General features: G+C 52.1%; 2 protein-coding genes and 1 pseudogene across 10 annotated transcripts; 1 reads left to right on the top strand and 2 right to left on the bottom strand.

Annotated features, from left to right (window-relative positions):
• Nucleotides 1-898: 898 nt before the first annotated feature.
• LOC108538113 (SAP domain-containing ribonucleoprotein pseudogene) lies at nucleotides 899-1,568 on the bottom strand (annotated as a pseudogene).
• A 1,208-nt stretch (nucleotides 1,569-2,776) lies between these two features.
• CPSF4 (cleavage and polyadenylation specific factor 4) lies at nucleotides 2,777-15,616 on the top strand. Of its 8 annotated transcripts, none has more exons than XM_017886022.1 (7): nucleotides 2,777-2,856; nucleotides 6,633-6,785; nucleotides 8,777-8,872; nucleotides 9,225-9,318; nucleotides 10,900-10,972; nucleotides 12,597-12,689; nucleotides 14,677-15,616. In XM_017886022.1, exons 2-7 carry the CDS (start codon nucleotides 6,638-6,640, stop codon nucleotides 14,743-14,745), a joined length of 573 nt encoding a protein of 190 aa, XP_017741511.1. In that variant the 5' UTR covers nucleotides 2,777-2,856; nucleotides 6,633-6,637; the 3' UTR covers nucleotides 14,746-15,616. The 8 variants fall into 8 exon arrangements, with proteins under 8 accessions (XP_017741511.1, XP_017741510.1, XP_017741508.1 ...); XM_017886021.1 differs by having other exon boundaries at nucleotides 12,594-12,689; XM_017886019.1 differs by having other exon boundaries at nucleotides 12,519-12,689.
• Nucleotides 15,617-16,461: 845 nt separating this feature from the next.
• ATP5MF (ATP synthase membrane subunit f) lies at nucleotides 16,462-24,346 on the bottom strand. 2 transcript variants are annotated; one of them, XM_017886027.1, is made up of 4 exons: nucleotides 24,237-24,346; nucleotides 18,352-18,459; nucleotides 17,425-17,541; nucleotides 16,463-16,631 (listed from the first exon to the last, which is right to left on the bottom strand). In XM_017886027.1, the coding sequence occupies exons 1-4, from the start codon at nucleotides 24,247-24,249 to the stop codon at nucleotides 16,603-16,605; spliced, it is 267 nt and encodes an 88-aa protein (XP_017741516.1). In that variant the 5' UTR covers nucleotides 24,250-24,346; the 3' UTR covers nucleotides 16,463-16,602. The 2 variants fall into 2 exon arrangements, with proteins under 2 accessions (XP_017741517.1, XP_017741516.1); XM_017886028.1 differs by lacking the exon at nucleotides 17,425-17,541 and having other exon boundaries at nucleotides 16,462-16,631.
• Between the last annotated feature and the right edge of the window lie 1,108 nt (nucleotides 24,347-25,454).

The raw sequence follows: 25,454 nt of genomic DNA, 5'->3' as shown, positions 1-25,454 counted from the left end.
TTTTTTTTTTTTTTTTTTTTTTTTTTTTTTTTTTTTTTGAGACAGAGTCTTGCTCTGTTGCCCAGACTGGAGCATGGTGATGCAATCTTGGCTCACTGCAACCTCTGCCTCTGGGTTCAAGAGATTCTCCTGCCTCAGCCTCCTGAGTAGCTGGGATTACAGGCATGTGCCACCACACCTGGCTAATTTTTGTATTTTTAGTAGAGATGGGATTTCACCATATTGGCCAGGCTGGTCTTGAACTCCTGACGTCAAGTGATCCACCCGCCTAGGATTACAGACGTGAGTCGCCACACCTGGCTACTTTCAGACTTTTTGAAATGCAAATGGAGTGACCTCCCTGTGACAGCAGCCGTAAGTTCTATAACCTCAGCTGTGTCCTAGCAAAATCCGCCTGCTTCCAAGAAGCCAAGGAATCTTTTGTGATTTAGCAAGGGGAGGCACGTTAAGTGCACTTCAGAGATGCTGTCATTGGTTTTTCAGCAATTCTAAAATGGTTACTTGTAGAGGAAACTGTTTCTGATGCCAAGGTCAGTTTAGTCTGGCAACTGGGGGCTGGTGAATTCCTGGACTCATCAGAACAGCTGGTCCCTGGAGCCCACTGAATTCCAGCACACTCTTAACTGTGGGAATGAAAGGCTGTGCTTTTTTTTTTCTTTTTTCTTTTTTTTTTTTTTGTTAACAAGCAACATAATCAAAAACAAAAGCACAACAACCTTAAAGCTGAAACAGCAATAAGTCAGACTGCTGCAGCAGTTCACAGGTGTACCTGGGGTACATGCTTCCTCATGGCGAGGCAGGACATAGGCACATCACTGTGCATTTAGGTATGTATGTGACCAAAAAGAATGAGAGAAATGGAAAACACTGGAGAACAAAAAGTATCAAGAACCTTTCATCAGGCAGTCCCAAAGCGCTCTGCTCTTTTCCTCTTCTCTGCCTCTATATCCTCTGGTTCCAGTTCCAGCTGAACTTGTGACAATCCCAAATCGCTCCTTCCTCTTTTTCAGTTTCTTGTCATCTTCAGACTTTCTGGAGATTGAAGAGACATTCAAACCAAATCTTTGAGCTCTTTCCTTGGACGTATCCAAGTTAACCATAGGTTTGTTCTCAGGTGACAGACTTGTGTTGGAACTGAAGAAATCCCAAACCTAGCTGCCCAAGTAGCTTTCTTACTCTCCAAGCTCACACGTACACTGAATCGTTCGGCCCTCTTCTGCGTTCTCGCAGCCTGTGGTATTTCAGATGTAATTTTCACCACTTTCTTCTCTGCTGCCACATCAACAGGTTTTTTCAGGGGGTTCTTACTCTTTGACAGGGGGTTTGTTTCTTCTTCTGTTTCATCTCCCAGTACATCTTCATTTGCCTCTTCTTCAGCATGTTCTTCAAGGAATGCCTGGAGTCTGTGGATAAGATCTTGCTTTATTCCCTTGGTCTCCAAACCACAAGCAAGACATTCTTGTTTAGTTCAGCAAGCTTCAGCTTATGGAGCTCCACCATCTCAGTTACCATCTTGTTACCCCCTCCGGGTGTGCTCTTTTAATAACTGTATGTGGGATGGGTTGCGGTGGCTCACGCCTGTAATCCTAGCACTTTGGGAAGCCAAGGCAGGCAAATCACAAGGTCAGGAGTTCGAAACCAGCCTGTAATAATTGTATGTGGGCCAGGCGTGGTGGCTCACGTCTGTAATCCCAGCACTTTGGGAGGCCAAGGTAAGCGGATCACTTGAAGCCAGTAGTTTGAGACCAGCCTGGCCAACATGGCAAAACCCCCTCTCTACTAAAAATACAAAAAAATTAGCTAGGCGTGGCGGTGCACACCTATAATCCCAGCTACTCAGGAAGTGAGGCAGGAGAATCTCTTGAACTGGGGAGGCGGAGGTTGCAGTGAGCCGAGATCGCACCACCGCACTCTAGCCTGGGTGACAGAGTGAGACTCTGTCTCAAAAAACTAGAAAAAAAATTGTATATGGATGTTGCATATTAAAAGCAGTCCTCTGTGTCTGCACTTAACGTGCTTTCCTTTGGACTAGTGTCTCAGAGGCACTGCCTTTTCCTTGAAGCCTGACCCTTCTCAGAGGCCCTGATTGTCTATACTTCTGTGAGATCATTCCTTCCCTCTGCCTCATGTTAAGGTGTCCGTGAATTCACCTTCCTGGAGGAAGGTGTCAGCTGGGGGCCATTAATTTATTTCTGTGGGTCAGGCACGGTGGCTCATGCCTGTAATCCCAGCACTTTAGGAGGCCGAGGTGGGTGTATCACCTGAGGTCAGGAGTTCGAGACCAGCCTGGCCAAAAAAACCCCATCTCTACTGAAAATACAAAAATTAGCTGGGCGTGGTGGCAGGCGCCTGTAATCCCAGCTACTTGGGAGGCCGAGGCAGGAGAATTGCTTGAACCTGGGAGGCGGAAGTTACAGTGAGCCGAGATCACGCCATTATACTCCAGCCCAGGCAACAAGAGTGAAACTCCATCTCAAAAAAAAAATTATTTCTGGGATCTTGTACTCCAGCCTTCCTTTCCCCATCTGCTCTTAACTCCTCGAAAGGATCTTATATACAGGAGGCTCTCAAAGCACTGGGTAATGACTGCTCTCAATGTTTGTGTCTCATTTTGTAGGGCATGACTAACATAAGCAGCTTCTTCCTTGCTTGGTTGGGCTTTGCATAGTTTTGCTACTTTATTTCCTGAACCCTGAACCCTTGGTGGGTCAAGAGGTCAGAAAGGTTCCCTCCCACTGTCTTCAGACATCGTCAGTAGCAATTGCACCTCTTTGTTTGATTCCTCTCCTTTTCTCTCCTTTCTAGAGTCGGGTGCTGCTGTCTGTGAATTCTTTTTGAAAGCTGCCTGTGGCAAAGGTAAGAAACTCCGGGCTCCCTGACGTGCCTCCCGAGGCGCCCTTCCACCTCCTTGTCCCCAGCTGAATTGGAGGCCGCCACATTGCTTTCTACAGACTAACGATCTCTGTAGATAAAACTGGTTCGGACAGGCTAGGAACCTCATGGGGTGTTCCACCTGAAACCTAAACGCAGGACTGAACCTGGCTCTAAGGCTGCCTTATCACTTCGCATTCCCCGTGGCCACAACCTGATCTGTGACGTGGAAAGAAGCCCCCAGCATTGAGACATTCAGGAACTTTCTCAATGTCACAGAGTTCATCAGTGGCGGAGCCCAGTGTCTGAACCCAGGTCTTTCTCATTCCAGTCTCCACAGGCTCATGGTTTTCTGTGGCCTCCCATCCAAAACACCCCATGATAACCCATCTCGTGGGGTCTTGTTCTCGATAACCAGCCCCCAACACAGACTACACAAGACTACTGAGGTGGGAGAATCCCTTAAACCAGAGAGTCAGAGGTTGCAGTGAGCCGAGATCATGCCATTGCACTCCAGCCTGGCAACAGAGCAAGACTCCATCTCAAAAAAAAAAAAAAGATCTTGCTTCATTCCCTTGGTCTCCCAACCACGAGCAAGACATCCTTACTTTAGTTCAGCAAGCTTCAGCTTATGGAGCACCACTATCTTGGTCGCCATCTTGTTACCCCTTCGGCTGTGCTCTTTTAATAATTGTATGTGGGCCAGGCGAATCCATCAGAAGTATCACTAGGGGCCAGGTGCGGTGGCTCACGCCTGTAATCCCAGCACTTTGGGAGGCCGAGGCGGATGGATCACCTGAGGTCAGGAGTTTGAGACCAACCTGGCCAACATGGTGAAACCTCATCTCTACTAAATATACAAAAATTAACTGGGCATGGTGGCACCCATCTATAATCCCAGCTACTCGGGAGGCTGAGGCAGGAGAATCACTTGAACCCGGGAGGCAGAGGTTGCAGTGAGCCAAGATCACACCACTGCACTCCAGCCTGGGTAGCAGAGGGAGACCCCGTCTCAAAAAAAAAGAAGTAGGCCGGGCGCGGTGGCTCAAGCCTGTAATCCCAGCACTTTGGGAGGCCGAGACGGGCGGATCACGAGGTCAGGAGATCGAGACCATCCTGGCGAACACGGTGAAACCCCGTCTCTACTAAAAAAATACCAAAAACTAGCCAGGTGAGGTGGTGGGCGCCTGTAGTCCCAGCTACTCGGGAGGCTAAGGCAGGAGAATGGTGTAAACCCGGGAGGCGGAGCTTGCACTAAGCCGAGATCGCACCACTGCACTCCAGCCTGGGCGACAGAGCGAGACTCCGTCTCAAAAAAAAAAAAGTATCACTAGGCACAACCTTAACTTACCATGGTCTGGGCATTTTTCTCCTGTAGGAAAATTTATTTAGGAGACTTAAATATTAATGAGAAGCTTGAAAAAGGGGAGCAGAGAATCAGAGCAAAGGGCTGGTTTTAATGAATGGTTTTGGTGAGTTTTGCTTCTATAACAGTCATTTACCACTGAGGTAGTAGAGTTTCTGGCAGATCAGCCAGGCCAACTTCACAATGTCCAGTCAGAAAGTCATTACCTCCACTGGGCCTCTGGTCTCACTCCCATGTCTTTGCTCAGTAATTCTGCCCTTCTTTTTTTTTTTTTTTTTTTTGAGTGCCCAGGCTGGAGTGCAGTGGCCGGATCTCAGCTCACTGCAAGCTCTGCCTCCCGGGTTCACACCATTCTCCTGCCTCAGCCTCCCGAGTAGCTGGGACTACAGGCGCCCGCCACCTCGCCCGGCTAGTTTTTTGTATTTTAGTAGAGACGGGGTTTCACCGGCTTAGCCAGGATGGTCTCGATCTCCTGACCTCGTGATCCGCCCATCTCGGCCTCCCAAAGTGCTGGGATTACAGGCTTGAGCCACCGCGCCCGGCCTAATTCTGCCCTTCTGACCAGCCACTTTCTGTTAGCACAGCCATCCCTAACACAGGGCATTCTGACTGTCTCTCTGTTGACTAATACAGTAGCCACTAGTCATATGTGGCAGTTCATATTTAAGTAAAATCAAATCACATTTAAAACTTGAAATCCTCAGACACACTAGTCATATTTCAAGTGGTCAGTAGTCACATGGGGCTAGCAGCTGCCATATTGGACAGCAGAAGTGTAGAATGGCCTCATTCTGGTCAGCCCTCCGTGGTTGTCTTGCCAGGCCACCTGTTAGAAGTCCCACACATCCCCACAGGCTGGCTCTGTCCCAGAAGGCACACGTCCCTCCATGTGTATACATCACATTTCCTCAATTCTGAAATTGGTCTTTCTTTTTTTTTTAAGAGGCAGCATCTTGCTCTGTCACCCAGGCTGGAGTGCAGTGGCACAGTCATAGCTCACTGCAAGCTCAGCCTCCTGGGCCCAAGTGATCCTGCCACCTCAGCCTCCCCAGTAGCTGGGACTACAGGTGTGCACCACCATACCCAACTAATTTTTTTTTTTTTTTCAGACGGAGTTTTGCTCTTGTTGCCCAGGCTGGAGTGCAGTGGTGTGATCTTGGCTCACTGCAACTTCTGCTTCCTGGGTTTGAGCAATTCTCCTGCCTCAGCCTCCCGAGTAGCTGGGATTACAGGTGCACACCACCACACCCAGCTAATTTTTTGTATTTTTAGTATAGACAGAGTTTCATTATGTTTTGGCCAGATTGGTCTCGAACTCCTGACCTCAGATGATCCACCACCTCGGCCTCCCAGAGTGCTGCGATTACAGGTGTGAGCCACTGTGTCTGGCCTCGCAGCTTGCTTGCTTGCTTGCTTACTTACTTACTTATTTACTTATTTATTTATTTAGTGAAGACAAGGTCTCAGGCTGATCTTGCACTTCTGGGCTCAAGTGATTTTCCTGTCTTGGCCTCCCAAAGTGCTAGGATCATAGGTGTGAGCTACTACACCTGGCTAAGTTCATCTTTCTTTTTTTTTTCTTTCTTTCTTCTTTTTTTTTTGGGACAGAGTTTTGTTCTTGTCACCCAGGCTGGAGTGCAATGGCGTGATCTCCGGTCACTACAACCTCCGCCTCCTGGGTTCAAGCGATTCTCCAGCCTCAGCCTCCCAAGTAGCTGAGATTACAGGCACCCCGACCACTACGCCCAGCTAATTTTTTTTGTATTTTTAGTAGAGATGGGGTTTCATCATGTCGGTCAGGCTGGTCTCGAACTCCTGACCTCGTGATCCACCCACCTCAGCCTCCCAGCATCTCCCTCCTTTTTATGGCTCCATCTTACAGTAATATCTGTGAGATGATGAGTAACTTTTTTTTGAGAAGGAGTCTCGCTCTGTCGCCCAGGTTGGAGTGTAGTGGTGGGATCTCGGTTCACTGCAAGCTCCGCCTCCTGGGTTCATGCCATTCTCCTGCCTCAGCCTCCCAAGTAGCTGGGACTATAGGCGCCCAGCTAATTTTTTGTATTTTTAGTAGAGATGGGGTTTCACCGTGTCAGCCAGGATGGTCTCAATCTCCTGACCTCGTGATCCGCCCGCCTTGGCCTTTCAAAGTGCTGGGGTTACAGGGGTGAGCCACCGCGCCCGGCCATGAGTAACTATTAAAATGTGAAGTGTCTGTCAGCGTACTGCCTCAAATCATGTTGCCTTCTGTGAGGCGGACCTCTGCCCCCTTCCAGGATGTGATGCCTTCAGGTGGCTCCAGGAGTTAGGAGGTGAAGATGCCTCAGCTTCTCCAGGCCCTGTCCCCTGGGCTCAGGGTGACCTCTCTGCTGACACCCTGTCCCTATCTTCCCGGCAGGGGGCATGTGTCCATTTCGCCACATCAGCGGTGAGAAGACAGTTGTGTGCAAACACTGGCTGCGTGGCCTATGCAAGAAAGGGGACCAGTGCGAGTTCCTGCATGAATATGACATGACCAAGATGCCCGAGTGCTACTTCTACTCCAAGTTCGGTAAGGCGCCTGGAGCTCTGGAGGCTCTGCTGAGAACGAGGGTGCAGAGGGGTCTGCTGGCTGCTCAGTGTCCACGCTCTCTCTGCCTGCTTTTCCCATCTTTCCATTCTCAGAGGAGAAACTCGGGCAGAGCCTGCCAGCCTCAGCCAGCTTTTAGGAGACAGCATAGCTATTTTCTGCTCATCTCTCTCTTTTTTTTTTTTTTTAAAGACACAGGGTCTCGCTGTGTTTCGCATACTGGCCTTGAACGCCTGGGCTCGAATTATCTGCCTGCCTCAGCCTCCCAAAGTGCTGGGATTACAGGCTTGAGCCACTGCGCCAGACCCCTTGCATTCTTTTGGAGTGCTTCAGTGTTTGGAGCTCTTTCAGTCACTCTGGGATTTGAGGCTAATGAGGGTAACCTGGAAGCAGCGAGTTGTCCAGCTGGCTGCATTATGTCCGTGGTTGGTTTCTGTCCACATCCACCTTCTCCCTGAAACCCACTTCTCCCTACAGTGTGGGAACTGCCTCTCAGGCTGGTGCTGGTTCCTTCTCTCTGGGAGCCATGATCCTGGTGACATTTCAGCCATCCTTAACAGCCCTTCAAAATAGCAGCCTCAGATGTGTCTTCTGGTAGCAACAAGCTTGCCTTGAACCCTGCTTAGAGAATCCGTGGCCTCAGCTGTCCTGAGTGGCCTGCGTGGAGAAGCGGGAGACTGGGTGGAGTCGGTGGGGCTGGCACAGAGTCTGGCAGAGATGTTGTGCTCCCTGCTGGAATGAGTCCCCAGGGTCCCTGCTCAGGTCTGCACTTCGAGGTTTCCCAAGCAGCAGCTCTGTGGGTCAGCATGAGGCTGGCTCTAGTCCTGGGCAGGGAGCGCGGCAGAAGGCTGGAATCCTGCAGGGAGCCAAGGGGTGCAAGGTATGCTTCATGCTTTCAAAGCACTGCTGTTGGAGGAGACATTAATTATTTCAGCATCCCAATAGGCGTGGCCTGCTGGCTTATTAATGAAAGCTGTGGCTTGTTTTGTGGAGGTGGCATAAGCTGAGAAGAAATAGAACCCAAGCTTCCCAGCTCCCCAAGTGCTGTCCTCTGTCATTGTGCAATGTAACATGTTCTCCCCGGCCCCTTGCCCATAGCAGCACTGGGATGGGGCAGTGGCCTCCCATCTGTCTCCAGAGGCAGCAGCTGGCTCTCCTGGGCAGGCTTTCAAGGCACCGCTATCCAAGTGGCCTGGGGGTCGCTCCTTCCTTGCTGACAGCCCTGGTGCAGGACACACTGTCTGCAGCTTCTGTCACCTGCACCACAGACAGTGGGTTGAGGGCCCCCTTTCTAGGCACTGGAGGGACAATGGTGAAGAGGTCCTTGCCCTGTGAATTCTTCATTCTTGTGGTCCAGGGAAAGATGTAGCCGATAAGCCATGAGACGAGCAGAGAAGAAACTACTTGTGACAAGTGCTCTGAAGGAAGGAAACCATGACCAGAACCTTGAGGCAGAGTGGTCAAGGATGAGGGGATTCCTGAGCTGGGAGCGGAAGACTGAGAAGGGGCTGGTCCTGGTGCAGGGGGACACATGTGACTGGGGATGGCAGAGGGGAGCCTGTGGGGGAGCCTGGGGAAGGAGTTTGCATTTCCTCTGGATTTTGAGCACAGTTGTTAACGTGGATTGGAGAAGGTGAGCCAGGAAGCGGGCAACTACCCAGGAAGGCAGTTCTCAGTGCTGGTGGTCCCTGGGGCCCGCTGCTTCAGAGAGGGCCAGGTCCACAATTGCTTCTCCCTACCCTTGTCCCAGCTCTTAGACATGACGAGCCAATCAGAGTGGAACTTCCTGGTCTCCGTGGGTGCTTTTCCGTCACAGCCCCACTGCACAGGAAGCTGGGGCTCAGAGACACTCTTCCCTGGCTCTCAGGGCTCATCAGGCCAAAACTGGACACCAGAACTTCTTTTTCTTGGATGAAGCCAAGGTGGGCCTGGCCCGGCCTTCCTAGTGGCCTCACGTCTGAGTTTTCCTGCAGGAGAGTGCAGCAACAAGGAGTGTCCCTTCCTGCACATCGACCCCGAGTCCAAGATCAAGGACTGCCCTTGGTATGACCGTGGCTTCTGCAAGCACGGTAGGTGCCAGGGTGAGCTGGGCCCCTGGCAAGAAGCCAAGTCCTCCCTTCTCTGCCCACATGACCCTGGAGGCTGCCATCTGGTCTACCTGGGACATCTTGCTCTACCTGTCCCAGCAAAACCTGACATTCTGCAGCTAGCGGCTTTCTCACACCCCTCATCTCCCTTGACTCTCCCAAGAATGCTGGGTGGGTGGTGGTCCACCTGCATTTTTGATAAGGAGGCCAGTGTTGGGAGGTGAGGTCCCTGCCCCGTCTCCCATGAATGGGGGACAGCCAGCATTTGAAGCCATGCTCCAGCTCTCTAACTGGTAGAGGGGACGTCTAAGTGACCAGATACTTGGCTCTGCAGGTCCCCTCTGCAGGCATCGGCACACACGGAGAGTCATCTGTGTGAATTACCTCGTGGGATTCTGCCCAGAGGGGCCCTCGTGTAAATTCATGCAGTGAGTAGCCAGCCGCTCTGCCCTCTACCCTCTACCCCAGCTCCCAGCCCAGGCCGTGCTGCCCTCTGTATCTTCCCTGGGCCACCTGGGCTTTGGTCACTGTGTGATGTCAGCACCAGAGCCAAGGGTGGGGGCAGGAGATAGGGAAGTAATCCCTGCTTATGGCCACCAGTGCTTCTTGAGCCCAGAGGTGGCGCTGCCTAGACCCATTTCTTGGGTCATGGGCCATCTGGTAATCTAGTGGAAGCTGTGGGAAACAGACACACATGTAGCCGTACATATCATTTAGGGAATTTGGGGACTTCCGGTTAAGAACCTGCACCCTAAAGGAAGGAAACTAGAATTTCAGTCTCCTATGTGGAGGCTCAGAAAACCCTGAGCTTGGGGTTTCACATAGAATAAGTAGTCATCTAACAGTGAGGGTAGGAGAGAACACACCCATTTCACGCAGCACACACAGGGGCACAGGGCTCGGTCCCTGGCCTGGGGCACATGGTCAAAGGCAAGTCTGGGCCGGGTGTGGTGGCTCATACCTGTAATCCCAGCACTTTGGGAGGCTGAGGTGGACAGATCACGAGGTCAGGAGTTCAAGACCAGCCTGGCCAATATGGTGAAACCCTGTCCCTACTAAAAATACAAAAATTAGCCAGGCGTAGTGGTGTGTGCCTGTGATCCCAGCTACTCAGGAGGCTGAGGCAGAAGAATCACTTGAACCCGGGAGGTGGAGGTTGCAGTGAGCCAACATCGTGCCACTGCATTCCAGCCTGGGCGACAGAGCGAGACTCCATCTCTAGATAGATAGATAGATAGATAGATAGATAGATAGATAGATAGATAGATAGCAAGTCTGTGAGCCTTTGAAGATGGGTTTTAATTCTTGCTCCATGGGGTTAGCACCTCTCTTCTGGCTCCATTGTCTTGTCCTTGGAGCCCAGTGCCCATCTGTCACTTTGTTTGTGGACCCGGGCTTCTGCCTGGGGTGGCACTGGGGCTGCAGACAAGCCTCCCCTCCTCCCGGCTGCCTCACCCACACTGCTGAACCTGCAGCGGGATAAGTCTCCAGGTCTGTGGGGACCCTGGTCTCTGCTTCTCACTGCAGGGAAGTGGCCGGTGCTGCCACTGGGTCTCACTCCTTGAATAAGAGTGCAGGCACCTGCAGGTGGCCCAGGGGCAGACCGTCACCAAGTGATGGGAGAAGGGGCTGACGCCAGAGTAAGACCCTGCGGGGAGGGGGGTTCCCTGTGTACAGCTCCTGGGGCGCAGCAGGCGCGTACCAGTGCAGCCTTTGTCATTTCCGAGCAGCACTGGCCATGAGTCTCCCAGTTCAGTGTAGACAGGGCTGGGCCTGAGCCCAGGCAAGTCAGTTGTGTTCTCCCCGCCACTCCCGTGGCCTCCCAGGAACAGAGCTGAGTGCCAGCCCCACCCCATCCATGCAGTTTGTGTCAAGTCACTTTGTGCTGGGGCAGCTGAGTGTGATTTTCATCGGGCTGGAATTTAAGAGCATGGCCTGGCTTCTCTCTTCTCATCCCCCGTCCCCAACTCCTTCTCTTGTTCTCCTTCCCTCTGGCTGCTGGTGACCAGCCCTCGATTTGAACTGCCCATGGGAACCACCGAGCAGCCCCCACTGCCGCAGCAGACCCAGCCTCCGGCAAAGGTACCGTGCCTGGCCCTCCTCGGTAGGAAGGAAGTGCCTTTTCTCCAGCGAGAACCTCAGTGTCCCCCGGGGGTGCGGTCTGCCTTAGACCCCACTGGAGAACTTGGGAGAGAAGGGGCGTCTCCCAAGTTCCCGCAGAAAAGTCAGGGGCAGAGCCATATGTATCTCCCTCGAGAGATGCAGGGCCTCTCGCCCTGGAACCTCAGCAAGGCCAAGCGCAGCAGCAAAGTTGAGGTGCCGTGCAACCAGCCACCCATTGTGACATGGGGCTGCCTGGCGCAGCAGCATCTGCCCCAGGAGCCGGCCTGGGCACCGTGTCTGCGCCCCCGGAGCTGGCATGGAGCCGGCCTGGGCACCATGTCTGCTGCTCTTGCTCCTGGGCCAGACCCTTCGTTTTGCAGATAGGGGAACTGAGACTCCCAGAGCGGGGGGACTTGCCTGAGGCGACGCCACTGGGCAGGAGCAGGTGTGGCAGCAGAACTGACCACTCTGGCCAGCACCGCCCCTGCTCCTGTGGAGTGGAGGCTGGGAGGAGGGGTGAGAACAGGCCCAGCTGGCTCTAGTTTTCTAGATAAGGGGCCCTGCAGCCAAGCAGCTGGTCCAACCCCTCCAGCCCAAGGAGGGAGGGAAATGCCATAGACATGTGGGGATCTGCAGCAGCCCCTCAACGCCAAGGGCACCCTGAGTTTGGTTATGGGAGTCGGGGGTTGAGCCAAGAGGAAGGGCTGGCGTCAAGGCAGGGCGGGCATCAGGCAGGGTTCCCAACAGGCCCACCAAGCCCACCCACCTGAGCCCAAAGCCTCACCTCCTACCCTGCTGGGCTCTGGACTGGCTGCCAAAGCCCCACCAGCCCCGCTAAGTGCTAGAGGCTGAACAGCCAGGAGAGGATGCAGTGGATGCAGCTGTGTGGAGGCCAGTCATATTGAACTCTTGATGGGGAAAGCCGGGAATTCCAGGTGTAGGTGCAGCCGTGCCAACCTGGGGGTTTTCTAGCTCGGGTTCTGCACTTATGGGCCAGAGCCAGGAGCCCACGGGTCGGGAGGAGGCCCTGCTGTGGAATCCCTACCCCAGGAGCCCTGGCCCTCCTCCTGGCGGGGCTCCCTAGAGGAGGGTCCTCTCAGCCCGAGAACGCAGCTCAGTGTGTCAGGCTCCAACTGTTTTTCTGTGACTTGCTCGCCGTGTAGGCTGCTAAACATCTGGCTGAACCAAGCGTTCATCCTGACCTGAAGCCAGAACCTCAGAAACCAAAGTAAGGCCTGAACATGCCCTCGCCCCACTGCCCCAGAGACCTCCTCTTGTCTCCTTGATGTTTTGTTTTCTATTTTATTTTTCGTTTTTGTGTGTCTGCATGGTGTTTTTCGGGCAGTGGCTCCTGCCATCATCACCAGATGTTTCTCTGTTGCCCGCTGTCCTGAGCTGGGCCATCGTGGAAGCCCTTCTTCCTGCCGTTTGCGGGACGAGTCCCGCCCTCTTTTTTCCTGTCCCCATCGGTAGTCTGCGTGCACGTGTTTTCCACAGTAAAACCGTGTTGTGTAACTCTTTCCAGCAAAGTAACAATCCGCCATTACAAAGGTCGTCCTCCTTGATCCAGTTAACGAGTCAGAACTCTTCTCCCAATCAGCAGAGAACCCCACAGGTCATCGGGGTCATGCAGAGTCAAAACAGCAGCGCGGGCAACCGGGGACCCCGGCCACTGGAGCAGGTCACCTGTTACAAGGTGAGTCCCTGGGCTGGGGGATGGGGTGGCGTCTTCCCTTACTGTCAGTGGCCATTCCCTCATGCCCCATATGTTTGGTGAAATGAGAAAAGTGAAAACATTCGTTTTTGCGGACTGTAAGCATAAAGTTACAGTCTAGTTACCCATCCACTATGGTGGGCTAGAGACTGTCCTATTTCCTACCACACCACACTGAGGCACGGTGAAGGATGGTGAGAACGCCTGCCCAGTGAATGGATGGGGCCTGCAGGCAGGTGAGGGAAGCCCCCAAGAGGACGGGAACAAAATGGAAACACTGATCCAGGGAAGGGTGAACCCTTGGAGCCGCTGGCTGTCCTGGGGGCATCCTCGGATTCTGCAGGGCACACCCGAGGAAACAGGACGCTGGGTTACAGCACCCCCGTCCCCATCCCCTCCCCCGGTACATAAAATGGACTCAGGGGAAGGGTGAGCTTAAAGAAACCTCCTCAAAAACTGTCCTGTTCACTCCTGGCTCTGTGGGAGGTGGGGAAAGAAGAGGGAAATCTCTTCATAGTTTGATGTTGTTGATGAGTCTGGGCCTGTATTCATGTCCTTGGTTAAAGCTGGAAAGTTACAAACTGAGTTATCTAATCCAAAATTGCCCCAGGATTGGTATGCCCCTGGCACCTGGCAGGAGCAACCCCCAATTTTCTTGGAAGAGTATGTTCTCAACCCAAGGCACACACAATTCCTACGTCTGGAGTTCTGAAGAATGAGTCCAGATTAGAAATCACAAAACAGGCTGGGTGTGGTGGCGCATGCCTGTAGTCCTAGCTACTGGGGAGGCTGAGGTGGGAGGATTGCTTAAGCCCAGGAGGTCAAGCCTTCAGTTAGTTATGACTGCACCACTGCACTCCAGCCTGGGCGACAGAGTGAGACTCGTCTCCAAAACCAAAAAAAAAAAAAAAGCACGCAAGTGGGACTGTGTGTAGAGCAGACTTAGCTGTTATCTTGCCGCTCTGTAATCCTAGCACTTTGGGAGGCCAAGGGAGGGGGGAGGGCAGATCACAAGGTCAGGAGTTCGAGACCACCCTGGCCAACATGGAAGAAAGAAAACAGGGACTGTACAGCCAGGGAACAGAGCTGGCAAGAGTGCTGGGTGCTGACTGGGCAGAGCCCCTCGGGGCAGCAGGGACTGGGGGGTGGGTGTCAGCACACAGTCAGTGCCCCCAGCTGCCTCCTGACCCTTTTGTTCAGTGCTTGAGGCTGCCGTTTAAGGAGTCACAGAGTAAAGAGAAACTACGGAAGGGCCTGAATAATCAGGACTGGGATGAAGCAGGGTCAGGGCTGGATTTGTCATGTGGCTCTGAAGGCTTCCCTTACCCAAGTCTAAGCATCATCCCATCTCTCTTATCCTGCGATCAAAACCTGTCCCCAAGGTAGCTTAGACAGGTGTGTCACAACCACGAGGGAAAACGTTGGGTACAGCCCAACTTCTGTCCCCAGCACTGGTTCCCAAAGGGAGGGGAGGCTGGGGCACTTCTCATGCTGTTCCCTCCCATCTCCTGCCAGGGAACCCCAGACCTTGGCTCAGAGGTAAGTGACTGGCCTGTGGTGCAGAGGGGCTTGGTCCCCAGACGGGGTGGCAGAGCTCAGGTGCCACGGACTTCTCTTTGTCCTGCTACCCACTTGGGAGTCCCTCCCTGGGCAGGCCCGGTGTCCATGTGGGAGAGGTGTGGGCCTGAAAGAGCCTCCTGCAGGGTGCTAGCAGGTCGCCTTCTGGTGGCCTGTTCTCCCTCGCACCTGTGACTTGCTGGCTAGTTTCTGCACCACTGCACTTTCCATCCTGAGCTCCCTCACCCTCCAATTTGAAAAAAACTGTACCACTGAGAATTTCAGAGTCCTGTTCTGAGTGGGGACTTGGTGGATGACTGGGGAATTGGTGGGCACTGCCTTAGTTGAAAACTGCATTTGAACAGTATTATTGTCTATCTCTCCTCTTCCCCCCACTTCCTGCTCTTCCCAGTGTGGCGAGAAAGGACACTACGCCAACAGATGCACCAAAGGGCACTTGGCCTTTCTCAGTGGACAGTGACAGCAGCTGGAGCCAGCTCCGAGCAGCCCGGGGGCCCCGCTGTTGGGAGTGTGCATTTAACTATTTCATGCGCTTATTGGCGCAACTGTGGCTCGAGCTGGCCCGCAGGCACGTGGGTTTCATCGCTCTGAGGGGCCACGCCTGTTAGTTTTCTATTATTCTGCCGTAATATTTTTTGAAAAAGGGACAAGTGTCCTGCTAGGGCCCTGCAGTTGACATCCCATTTGGTTGGGCATCGATGCCTCCTTTCTGGGACTCCCGGCACGAGTCCCCTCATCCAGGGAGGGAGGAAGCTGCTGGGGAGGGGCTTGGCTAGGCAGTTCTGTGTGGCGATGGTTTTCCCCTCATTAAACACCAGTTCTTGGTGACCGCAGGGGCTGGTAGGTCATTCAAAGCTGTGGCCGGCTCACGCCTGCTTCCTCCCTCCCTGCCCTGCTGAATCCTAAAGCTGTGCCTCTCTATGTGATTTGAATGAGGGAGCCCTTCAGGGCAAATTCAGGTGCCCCCATTGCCTCAGGCTGGCCCTGGTCCCAGGTGGTAGCGGTTGAGGAGGGGTGCAGGGCTCTCAGGCCTGAGGTTCTCTCCTCTGGGCTTAATTTTCTCTTGGGGTATGCTCCTGACAGAGTTTAAGGTGTCCATTGAGCTGGAGCTGCAGACTTTTAAATAGATGGCCCCTTCAGATCATCTGTGCCTACCTCCTGCCCACCAGGCATCTACACTCACTCAGATGCCTGTGGCATGTGGAGGAGACTGCCTTGTCCTGAGCCTGGAAAATGTGAAACTGTCTCCTGTCTCCTGCTGGGCATGTGGGCCTGGCGACGTTCAATTGCAAGAATAATTTTTATGAAATGGATTAAAGCTTGTTTTTTAAGCCATGCCTCATTACTTAAGGTTCTCATGCCAAGCCTCTTACACTGGATACAATCACGGCCTAGCTTTCTTGTCCCTTTCAACAAATGTCAGTCTCACAAAGGGAAATGCAGCTGCCCAGAAGGCCTTTGTGCAAGCAGCTGGTCAAGTCTGGGAGTCTGACCTGTGGAGCCAGCAGGCAGGTTCTCCACCTCAGCTCAGATGTCAGGTGGCCCCCATTTCTGGAACACAGCATCCCACCCCCAATGAGGCTCTGATGAAGGGGAAAAAGGAGGGGTCGCCATGGCCCCTCACTTTTCCCCATCACTCCCATCCCACTAAGCCTGCTAGAGAAGCCGCCTCAGCCGGAGGGCCACACTCCCTGCAGCGTGGGCATTAGTGCTGCCTGAGGTCTCTCCAGACAGTGCTGGGACACCTCACCCTGTAGCCCTTGATGCCCCAGGGTGATGCAGAAACACCAGATGAGAAAACATCCCGGCCGTCTAAAAATCCCCTGCCTAGAGCCACAGGACAGCTGGGGTGGGGTCTGGTACTCTCAGGCACACACAGGCCTTTGTGTTACACCATAAAGGGCCAGCCAACTAAAGGCCAGAGTGTCTGCGAATGCACCTGTCCATAGCACTCATGGCAGGGGACAGACTTCGGCACTGTTGCTGCAGGAAGGTCTGGATGACACCCTGCCCTCCAGGGAGCTGGGACAACCTGAGTGGTGGTCTGGGAAGTCCACAAAGGCCTTCACAGGTCAATGCCCCATCACAGGTCAATGCCCCAAGAAAGACAACCTCCCCCCACCTTGTGCCCCAGGAGCCCCTGGAGCATGGGACAATGGCTACAGCAGGCAAGCAGCACACGTACCAGTCATCTTTTATTTGGAGGTTAATTCCCATTAGGACATGAAAGGATTCAGCAACGATCGAGATTGTGTTCCTCACGGAGGGGCTCAGGCCAAGGTCATGGGGTCGGGGGGTAGTGCAGAGCATGTCCTCTTCAGTGGTATTTGCGGAGCCGCTCGTGCTCTGAAGTCAGGAAGGCAAGATGGTAAGTATCTTACAAGGTTACAGTGAAGGCACAGCATGATAGGAAGCAGGCTGAGATCACACAAAGCCTTCCTGAGAATTCCCTTCAGAGATGACCCACGACCCGCCTGCCGGTGTCTGCAGAATCAGCAGACCCGGGGGGGGGGGGGGGCACAAAGACACCTCAGGAGCCAACCTGCCACCTGGCCAGCTGCTTTCTTTCCAGAAGGAACAGAGGGAACACCTGCTCAGACAAACAGCCCTGAGAACCCGTCCCTCAGAGGCAGCACCGCCCTGGTGCAGCAGAGTGGGAGTGAGGTGGGGGTGGGGGGTGTACACGACACTGTCAGAAACAGCCTAGTCAGAGGACGTCAGCAACACTTCCTGCCAATCTCCCACCAGACAAGCTCCTCTCGAGCCTCAAAGCCAGAACAGCCCTGCTTTTCTGGGGTACCAGATTATCCCACTCAACTCATTTCTCTTTCTGCATTGGCTACTAGGAAGATCGAGCCAAATTTTCACAGACCCTGCTGTATTTTAAAGAATGCTTCTAAGTATTCTCTTTACCCTGGCTTCATCGTGATTTTCCTGTGTTCTCTTTGTCACAATTTTCTCAAACAATATCCCACATACTGTACTCTGACAGGTCCCTCCAATTCTTTTAAGTGGAAACATAAGGGATTTACTAAAGGTCTCTCAGCCTCAGAAGAAGGTGGGCTGCTGTCTCTAATGAAATCAGTCACCACCACCCTCTCTTGGGAAACTGAAGGCAAGATGCCGCAGAGGCACTCACTGAGATGCTTGTAGGAAATGCAGTAGTTGAAGAGCACATAGCATGCCAGCACCATGGTAATCCCCGAGATGCTCCCTTTCCTCACGTTAATGTACTTGTTGTAGTACCGGTAGTAACCTGCAAATGCAAGAGGCGCTCACTGCCCTGCTGGGCTTCACATTTCAGTGAAGTTGAGCACACAGTTGAGTCTAGCTGACATTCAGGGACCCAGTCCTGCTCTGGCTGTTTAAGCCCCTCGCCCTGCATTCACTGGCTGATAAAGGTGACAAGCACAAATGCCAGTAAGGTCTCCAATCCCCATAGCCTAAACTATAAGCACATACCAGCTCCTGAACTAGGCCCACCTGGATTCCCTTTGGCCTTGATCGTGTAGCCTCCTGAGTAGCTGGGACTACAGGCATGCACCACCACACCCAGCTAATTTTTCTTGTGTGATTTTTTTATAGAGATGGGGTCTCTCCACATTGCCTAGGCTGGTCTAAAACTTGGCTCAAGCAATCCCCCCGCCTTGGCTTCCCGAAGTGCTGGGATCACAGGCATGAGCCACTGCACCCAGCCAAGATAGACCATTTCAAATATTTGTCCTGGAAGTTCTGGCAGGGAGGTGAGCATCATATTATAGACTAATGCCCACTACGGTTCCAATTCATTTTCCTCTTAAAGAAGTCTTAGGATTTCTCTAAGAGGCAGACATACTGATTCCAAGCAATAGGAAACACGTTCTTGGCTGCAATATCTCAGAGCCAGCCTTTGAAAGCGCCAATCAACCATGAAGGTCCAAGGCCTAGCCACCCCTCCCTGTCCTCCTCTATATAACTTACTGCTTTCGGACAACAAGACCTTCGTCGCCCAAATTAATTCATGGCAAAAAGAGACCTGAAGACCTAGAGATTTGCTTTCATTTACACACATCCACAAGGCTCTGACCTCTTTGAAATGCTCCGAGAATGCCACTAGGGCTGAAGTCCCGCATCAAGATCCAGCTTGGCAGCTCCCCCAGTTTGACCTCTAGAAGTTTCTTGTCCTTCACTGGTACTGAAACGGAAGAGTGAGAAAAAATACCCACTGAACAATCTCCCAGTAACACACATGGCATCCTGCCACTACTTCAACTATGCAATAAAGGTGCATAATGCAATTACACAGAGGCTGCACATACATAATATTACAAAGAAATACGTCACATCAAGCCCACTATTTTAAGCCTGAGTCCATACAATAGCAGAACTGCTACAGCGTCGGCTTTATTAACCAACAGGACGTCTGAGTAACAGCTTGCTGGGAGTAACTCCAGAAAAGGGTCTCAAGGAAAGTAGTAACGTGGAGGATAGGAAAGACTACTGCAAAGCTAACATTTACTTGACATTATTAGCTTATTTCATCTTCACAACAAGCAGTTCATGCCTTTATCTTACAGGAGGGGAGGGGGATGGACTCAGAGAGGTTGGGCCACGTGACCAAGGTCACACAACGTGGGGGCAGAACTGGCCCCCCACGTCAATGAAGCCAATATGAGAGTGCCCTGTCCAACCCTGGGGGTGTGTGCCTGGAGAACGTACCAGAGGGGATGTGGAAGGCGAGCGGCACGACGGTGGCCCCAAGTGTCTCACTCAGACTTGATGCACTTGTTTACTAGGGAAGGGCTTCAAGAAGCACCTGGGTTCACACAGCTGCCAGCCTCCCCAGATGGGCCAGCCTGAGCAAGTATAATGAAAGAAACCCAAGGAATTTCCACCTCCAGCATCCTGGGACCACGGACGCCAACCATTTCCAGAGATAAAAATAAGAGATTACACATTCCGAGAAGTCAACTGACTTAGGAAAAACCACTCCAAATGACTGAACGGCCCCAGACCATATTCTAATGGGAGTCTGAGAACAAGGAATGAGAAGAATTCCTGGCTGACACTGCACTGTCCTCACATTTGGGCCCAGGAGGAGACTACGGAGGGTCAGGGAGTGGGTGGGCCTGTGGGTGTCAAGGAGATGCACTTAAGGAAGGAATGGTCTCCCCTGTTCTCCCTGCAAAGATTTTATTTATTTATTTATTTATTTATTTATTTATTTATTTATTTATTTATTTTTGAGACAGGGTCTCGCTCCATTACCCAGGCTGGAGTGCAGTGGATATGCACAGGTGTGATCGCAGCTCACTGCAGCCTCACTGAGCTTCCTGGACTGAAGTGATCCTCCTGCCTCAATCTCCTGAACAGCTGGGACTACAGGTGTGTGCCACCACACCCAGCTAATGATCAGTTTTAAAAAGCTTTTAGCAGGTGTCCTATTGAGGGCAAAGAGTCTAGGACCACAGTGCCTTCTCAAAGATAACCACAAGAGGAGCCAGAGTAAATCATTCCAAGGGTTTCTTCTCCATTTTGGGATCAAAGGAAAGACTAAGGCTCTGTCAGGACCAGCCTCAAGAGTCTGCTGAGGGAGGCCGGGCACAGTGGTTCACACCTGTAATCCCAGCACTTTGGGAGGCCAAGGCAGGCAGATCACTTGACGTCAGGAGTTTGAGACCAGCCTGGCCAACACAGTGAAACTGCACCATGAGATCACGCCACTGTACTTGCCCAGGCTGGAGAGCAGTGGCACAATCTTGGCTTACTGCAACCTCCACCTCCTGTTTCTAGCCATTCTCCTGCCTCAGCCTCCTGAGTAGCAGGGACTACAGGCATGAGCCATGACACACAGCTAATTTTTGTATTTTTAGTAGAGATGGGGTTTCACCATGTTGGCCAGGCTGGTCTCGAACTCCTGACCTCAGGCAATCCGCCCGCCTCAGCCTCCAAAAGTGCTGGGATTACAGGCGTGAGCCACCACACCAGGCCAGAAAACTCACTTCCTGATCCAGTGAAGCCATTTCTTCACATTCACATAAACTATGCAGGCATATTCTGCATCTTGTAACCATGTTCAGGGACTGGCATGGAGTCTGGCACATAAAAGGAGAAAAAAGCCAACAATTCACAACTTTTCTCCCTAGTTCTATTTCTGTATTATGAAGACAAGAGTGTTTCCTTAAAACTAACACATTTGGGGCTGGGCGTGGTGGCTCACACCTATAATCTCAGCACTTTGGGAGGCCGAGGCAGGAGGACCACCAGGTCAGGAAATCGAAGACCGTCCTGGCTAACATGGTGAAACCTCATCGCTACTTTAAAAAAAACAAAAAAATTAGCTGGGCGTGGTGGCAGGTGCCTGTAGTCCCAGCTACTCGGGAGGCTGAGGCAGGAGAATGGTGTGAACCTGGGAGGTGGAGCTTGCAGTGAGCAGAGATCCTGCTACTACTGCACTCCAGCCTGGGCAACAGAGCGAGACTCTGTCTCAAAAAACAAAACAAAACAAAAAAAAAGCAAACCTAATACATTTGGCCAGGTGCAGTGGCTCACGCCTGTAATCCCAGCACTGTGGGAGGCCAAGGCAGGCAGATCATGAGATCAGGAGTTCAAGACCAGCCTGGCCAACACAGTGAAACCTCATTTCTACTAAAAATACAAAAATTAGCTGGGCATGGTGGCACATGCCTGTAGTCCCAGTTACTTGGGAGGCTGAGGCAGAATTGCTTAAACCTGGGAGGTAGAGGTTGCAGTGAGCAGAGATCGCACCACTGCAAGTAACTATCCAGTTCATCTGAGATGCATCTATCCTTATTCCACGAATTTCTCTTTTACTGGAAGCCAGAGGAAGGCCTCAGTCCTTGGTTGCCCTATTCAAATTCCCACCCCCACTCTACACACACCCACTCCTCTGCAGCACTGAAGCTTCCAACTGCAATCACTGGCTCACATAAAGAGACCCAGTAGAGTTCAGGGGCAGAGCAGACGCTGGGGTCAAGTTTCTGGGTTTAGTGCCATTTTGTAGGTGTGTGCCCTTGAGCAAGGTACTACTCCTTCTCAGTTTCCTCCTTTGTGAAATCCTTGGTACTTGGCCCTAGGTACTATGTAAATGAGAACTATTACCACCTTTCTGCCTGATTATGAGCTACCTGAAGGTGGGAATATCCCCACTTCCTGGTATATGACAGATTCTCAGTAATGGTTGTAGAACAACCACAGATCCTTGAGAGGAAACATACTGTTCATTACTATGAAGCCACATGGAAATGACAAGTCTCTCCTGAGTGCTAAGTCCAGCCTGGGGGTTGTCCAGAGAAGAAAGATTTTAGGCTTTGCAAGCCACATAAGGTCTCCATAGCACAGTCTATTTTATTTTAAACAATCTTTTAAAACAGAAAACGGCCTAATGCAGTGGCTTACGCCAGCAATCCCAACACTTTGGCCGAGATGGGAGGATCGCTTGAGGCCAGGAGTTTGAGACCCCATCTCTATAATAAAGAAATGAATAAAATAAAAACAAAAAACCATTCTGGGCCCAGCGTGGTGGCTCATGTCTGTAATATCAGCACTGTGGGAGGCCGAGGCGACCAGCCTAGCCAACATGGCAAAACCCCATCTCTACTAAAAACACAAAAATTAGTAGGGTATGGTGGCGGGCACCTGTAATCCCAGCTACTTGGGAGGCTGAGGCAGGAGAATCGCTTGAACCTGGGAGGTGGAGGTTGCAGTGAGCCGAGATCATGCCATTGCACTCCAGCCTGGGCAACAAAAGCAAGACTCCATCTCAAAAAATAAATAAATGAAAATAAAAAATAAAAACAAAAACAAACAAAAAAAACATTCTGAGCTCATGGCCAGACAAAAACAGGCCACAGGAAATCCAACTCACTGGCCATAGTTTGCCAACTTCTGATCTTATCTACTGCTGCTAATTCATATTTCAACTCACTTTATGTGCTCGTGAAATACTGTCTTTGTACTCTGGTGACAGACACCACCTAAAAGATCATCAATACAGTACCTAAGAGACATGGACTCCAATTTCTTCACTGGGGTGATGCTGAATAGGCCAGGCACATGACATGACCCTGCCTTATGGTCACAAAGTAAAGGCTGGGATGACCAGCTCACACCAACTGAGTACTCACTGTGGGCCAGGCAGTGTTCCAAATGTCTTTCATGTACTAAATGGATTGATCCTTAGTCCAGAGCTCTTGACCACAGCCCTATGTTTAGACACAATGCCCCAGTGTTCGCTTTTCACAGGTTGTCTCCTTAACACAACTACCATGTATGACGAATATGCCCATTTTACTGAAGGGAAAACAGCTTCCCTCTCATCTTTTCTGAACCCCTCTTCTTTTCTCCAGGTTGAGATTAAGAATACAGAGGCCGGCTGGAGTCAGGGGTTCGAGACTAGCCTCACTAACATGGTGAAACCCCGTCTCTACTAAAAATACAAGAATTAGCCAGGTGTGGTGGTGTGCGCCTGTACATCCAGCTAGAGATCATGCCACTGCACTCCAGCCTGGGCAACAAAGCACGACTCCGTCTCAAAAAAAAAAAAAAAAAAAAACAGAGGTCAGGTGCGGTGGCTCACGCCTGTAATCCCAACACTTTGGGAGGCCGAGGCAGGTGAATCAGGGAGGCTGAGGCGGCAGAATCACTTGAACCAGGGAGGCAGAGGTTGCAGTGAGCTGAGATCAGCCACTGCACTCACTCCAGCCTGGGCGGCAGAGCCAGACTCCATGTCCAAAAAAAAAAAAAAGAATACAGAAACTGGGCCAGGTGGACACGGTGGCTCACACCTGTAATCCCAGCACTTTGGGAGGCCAAGGTAGGTGGATCACCTGAGGTCAGCAGTTCGAGACCAGCCTGGCCAACATGGTGAAACCCCGTCTGTACTAAAAACACAAAAATTAGCCGGCCATGGTGTCCGGCGCCTGTAATCCCAGCTACTCCGGAGGCTGAGGCTGGAGAATCGCTTGAACTCAGGTTGCAGTGAGCCAAGATCGCATCACTGCACTCCACCCTGGGCAACAAGAGCGAAACTCCGTCTCAAAAAAATAATAATAATAAAGAAAAATACAGAAACTGAGCTAAGACACACATGGGTTAATAAAAACTCTGCCACTATCAGGCTGTGTGACCTCAGAGAGGCCACACCACATCCCGAACGTTTATTTTCCTCATCTGTAAAATGGGATCGACTTTCCCAACAAGGACTGGCTGACAAGGCTACTATGGAGCATCTGGGACTAAAACACGGTTTAGCCCTATTTCAGAAACACACAAACAAAAATCATGAGTGTGCACAGCTGGATGAATGTAGCGATTTACATATAGGTGTCACTGAAAAGCCTGCTGGTCATAAGCCTGTCCTAGAGAATAAAGCTCATTTACCACGAAGCCTCAGGTTTGAATACCAGCTCAACCCTCTCACGAGTTGTGACCTTGAACAGGTCACCCCACTTCTCTGAGCCTATTCAACACATATGCATCGAACCTTACATGGTATCAGGCACAGTCCTAGTCCTGAGCTCCCACTGGAACATTAAGGGTAAGCTTTGGAAAGAAGGGCAGAAGCTACGCGTACCATTCAAGCGCAAAGCAACTGGGTCGCAGCGGGAGAGGGAAGCGGCTATTTCTTAGTGGAAAGAGGGACGCAAGGCCCAAGGCGGCGCATTCCCAGGCCCAGAAGCGCGTGCCCCAGCTGCCTTCACCCTCCACGCCTAACCCAGTTGGCGCGGGCCGTGGGCAGCAGGAAGGCGCGGCTGGGCGGGCGGAAGGGAGTCGGGCAGCGTAAGACCCTGAAGTAGGGTCTCGCGCGCCTCGAGGTCGTGGCGAAGTCCCCGAGCGAAGAGCAGGCAGCTCCGCAGGTTCCTTCTGTCCCAGCGCGGCTTTGGAGCGTGGACCCTGGCTCCTATTTCCACCACGGCATCCAAGCAGCCTTACCCGGAGCCTGACACTCACCGACTGACGCCATCTTGGAGTCCTGGTGTCCGCTGTGCCTGGCCGCGCTAGGGCGGCGGGGTAGGAAATGCACGCTCCATCCGGGAGCGTAGAGCAGAGGCTCACGGGAAGCAGGTCACAAGTGCGCACACCCTGGAACTACTAGAGGGCCATGAAGCGAAGGGCGAGGTGCCTGGAGAGCAAAAATCCGAGGGTCCTGCAGTTAGAGAGAGGGGGCGTCTCAGCCTGGTCCCCCTACCTTAAAAGGGACAACAGGCATGCACCAGCACGGCAGGCTAATTTTTGTATTTTTAGTAGAGACAGGGTTTCACCATGTTGGCTAGGCTGGTCTCGAACTCCTGGCCTCACGTGATCTCCCCCCGCCCCGCCTCGGCCTCCCAAAGTGCTGGGATTACAGGCGTGAGCCACCAAGCCCCGTCTATTTTTATTTTTATTTTTTACTTTTCAGACAGAGGCTCGATCACGGCTAACTACAGCCTCGAACTCCCAGGGTCAAGCAATCCACCCACCTCAGCCTCCCAAGTAGCTAAGACTACAGGCGCACACCACCAGTCCCAGCTTTTCTTTTTTTTTTTTTTTTTTTTTTTTTGGTGGAAACAGTGTGGTGGGGAGTGGGAGTAGAGGCTCTCAATTTTGCTCCGGTTGGTCTTGAACTCCTGGCCTCAAGCGTTCTTCCTCCACCTCCGAAGTAGCTGGAAGTACAGGTACACACCACCATGCCCAGCTAATTATATTTTGTAGAGAAGAGATCTCTCTATGATGCCCAGACTGGCCTTAAACTCCAGGTCTCGAGCGTTCCTCCCACCTCGCCTTCCAAAGTACTGGAATTGCCGGCATGAACCACACTGCCCGGCCTACTTCAATTTTGATTTATTTTATTTTACTTATTTATTTATTTGTTTATTACACAGAGTGTCGGTCCGTTGCCCAGGCTGGAGTGCAATGGTGTGACCTCTGCTCACCACAACCTCTGCCTCCCAGGTTCAAGCGATTCTCCTGCCTCAACCTCCGGAGTAGCTGGGATTACTGGCGCGCACCACCACACCCGGCTATTTTTGGTATTTTTAATAGAAACGAGGTTTCATTATGTTAGCCAGACTCATCTGGAACTCCTGACCTCGTGATCCGCCCACTTCGGCCTCCCAAAGTGCTGGGATTACAAGCGTGAGACACTGCCCGCCGGGCCTCCGATTTTTAAAACAGCCTCGAGAGCAGGTC

Source organism: Rhinopithecus bieti, unplaced genomic scaffold (genome assembly GCF_001698545.2).
Source record: "Rhinopithecus bieti isolate Rb0 unplaced genomic scaffold, ASM169854v2 scaffold_14454, whole genome shotgun sequence".
NCBI lineage: Eukaryota > Metazoa > Chordata > Mammalia > Primates > Cercopithecidae > Rhinopithecus > Rhinopithecus bieti.
The sequence above is the reverse complement of the archived record's forward strand: the minus strand, read 5'-3'. Positions and strand labels throughout refer to the sequence as shown.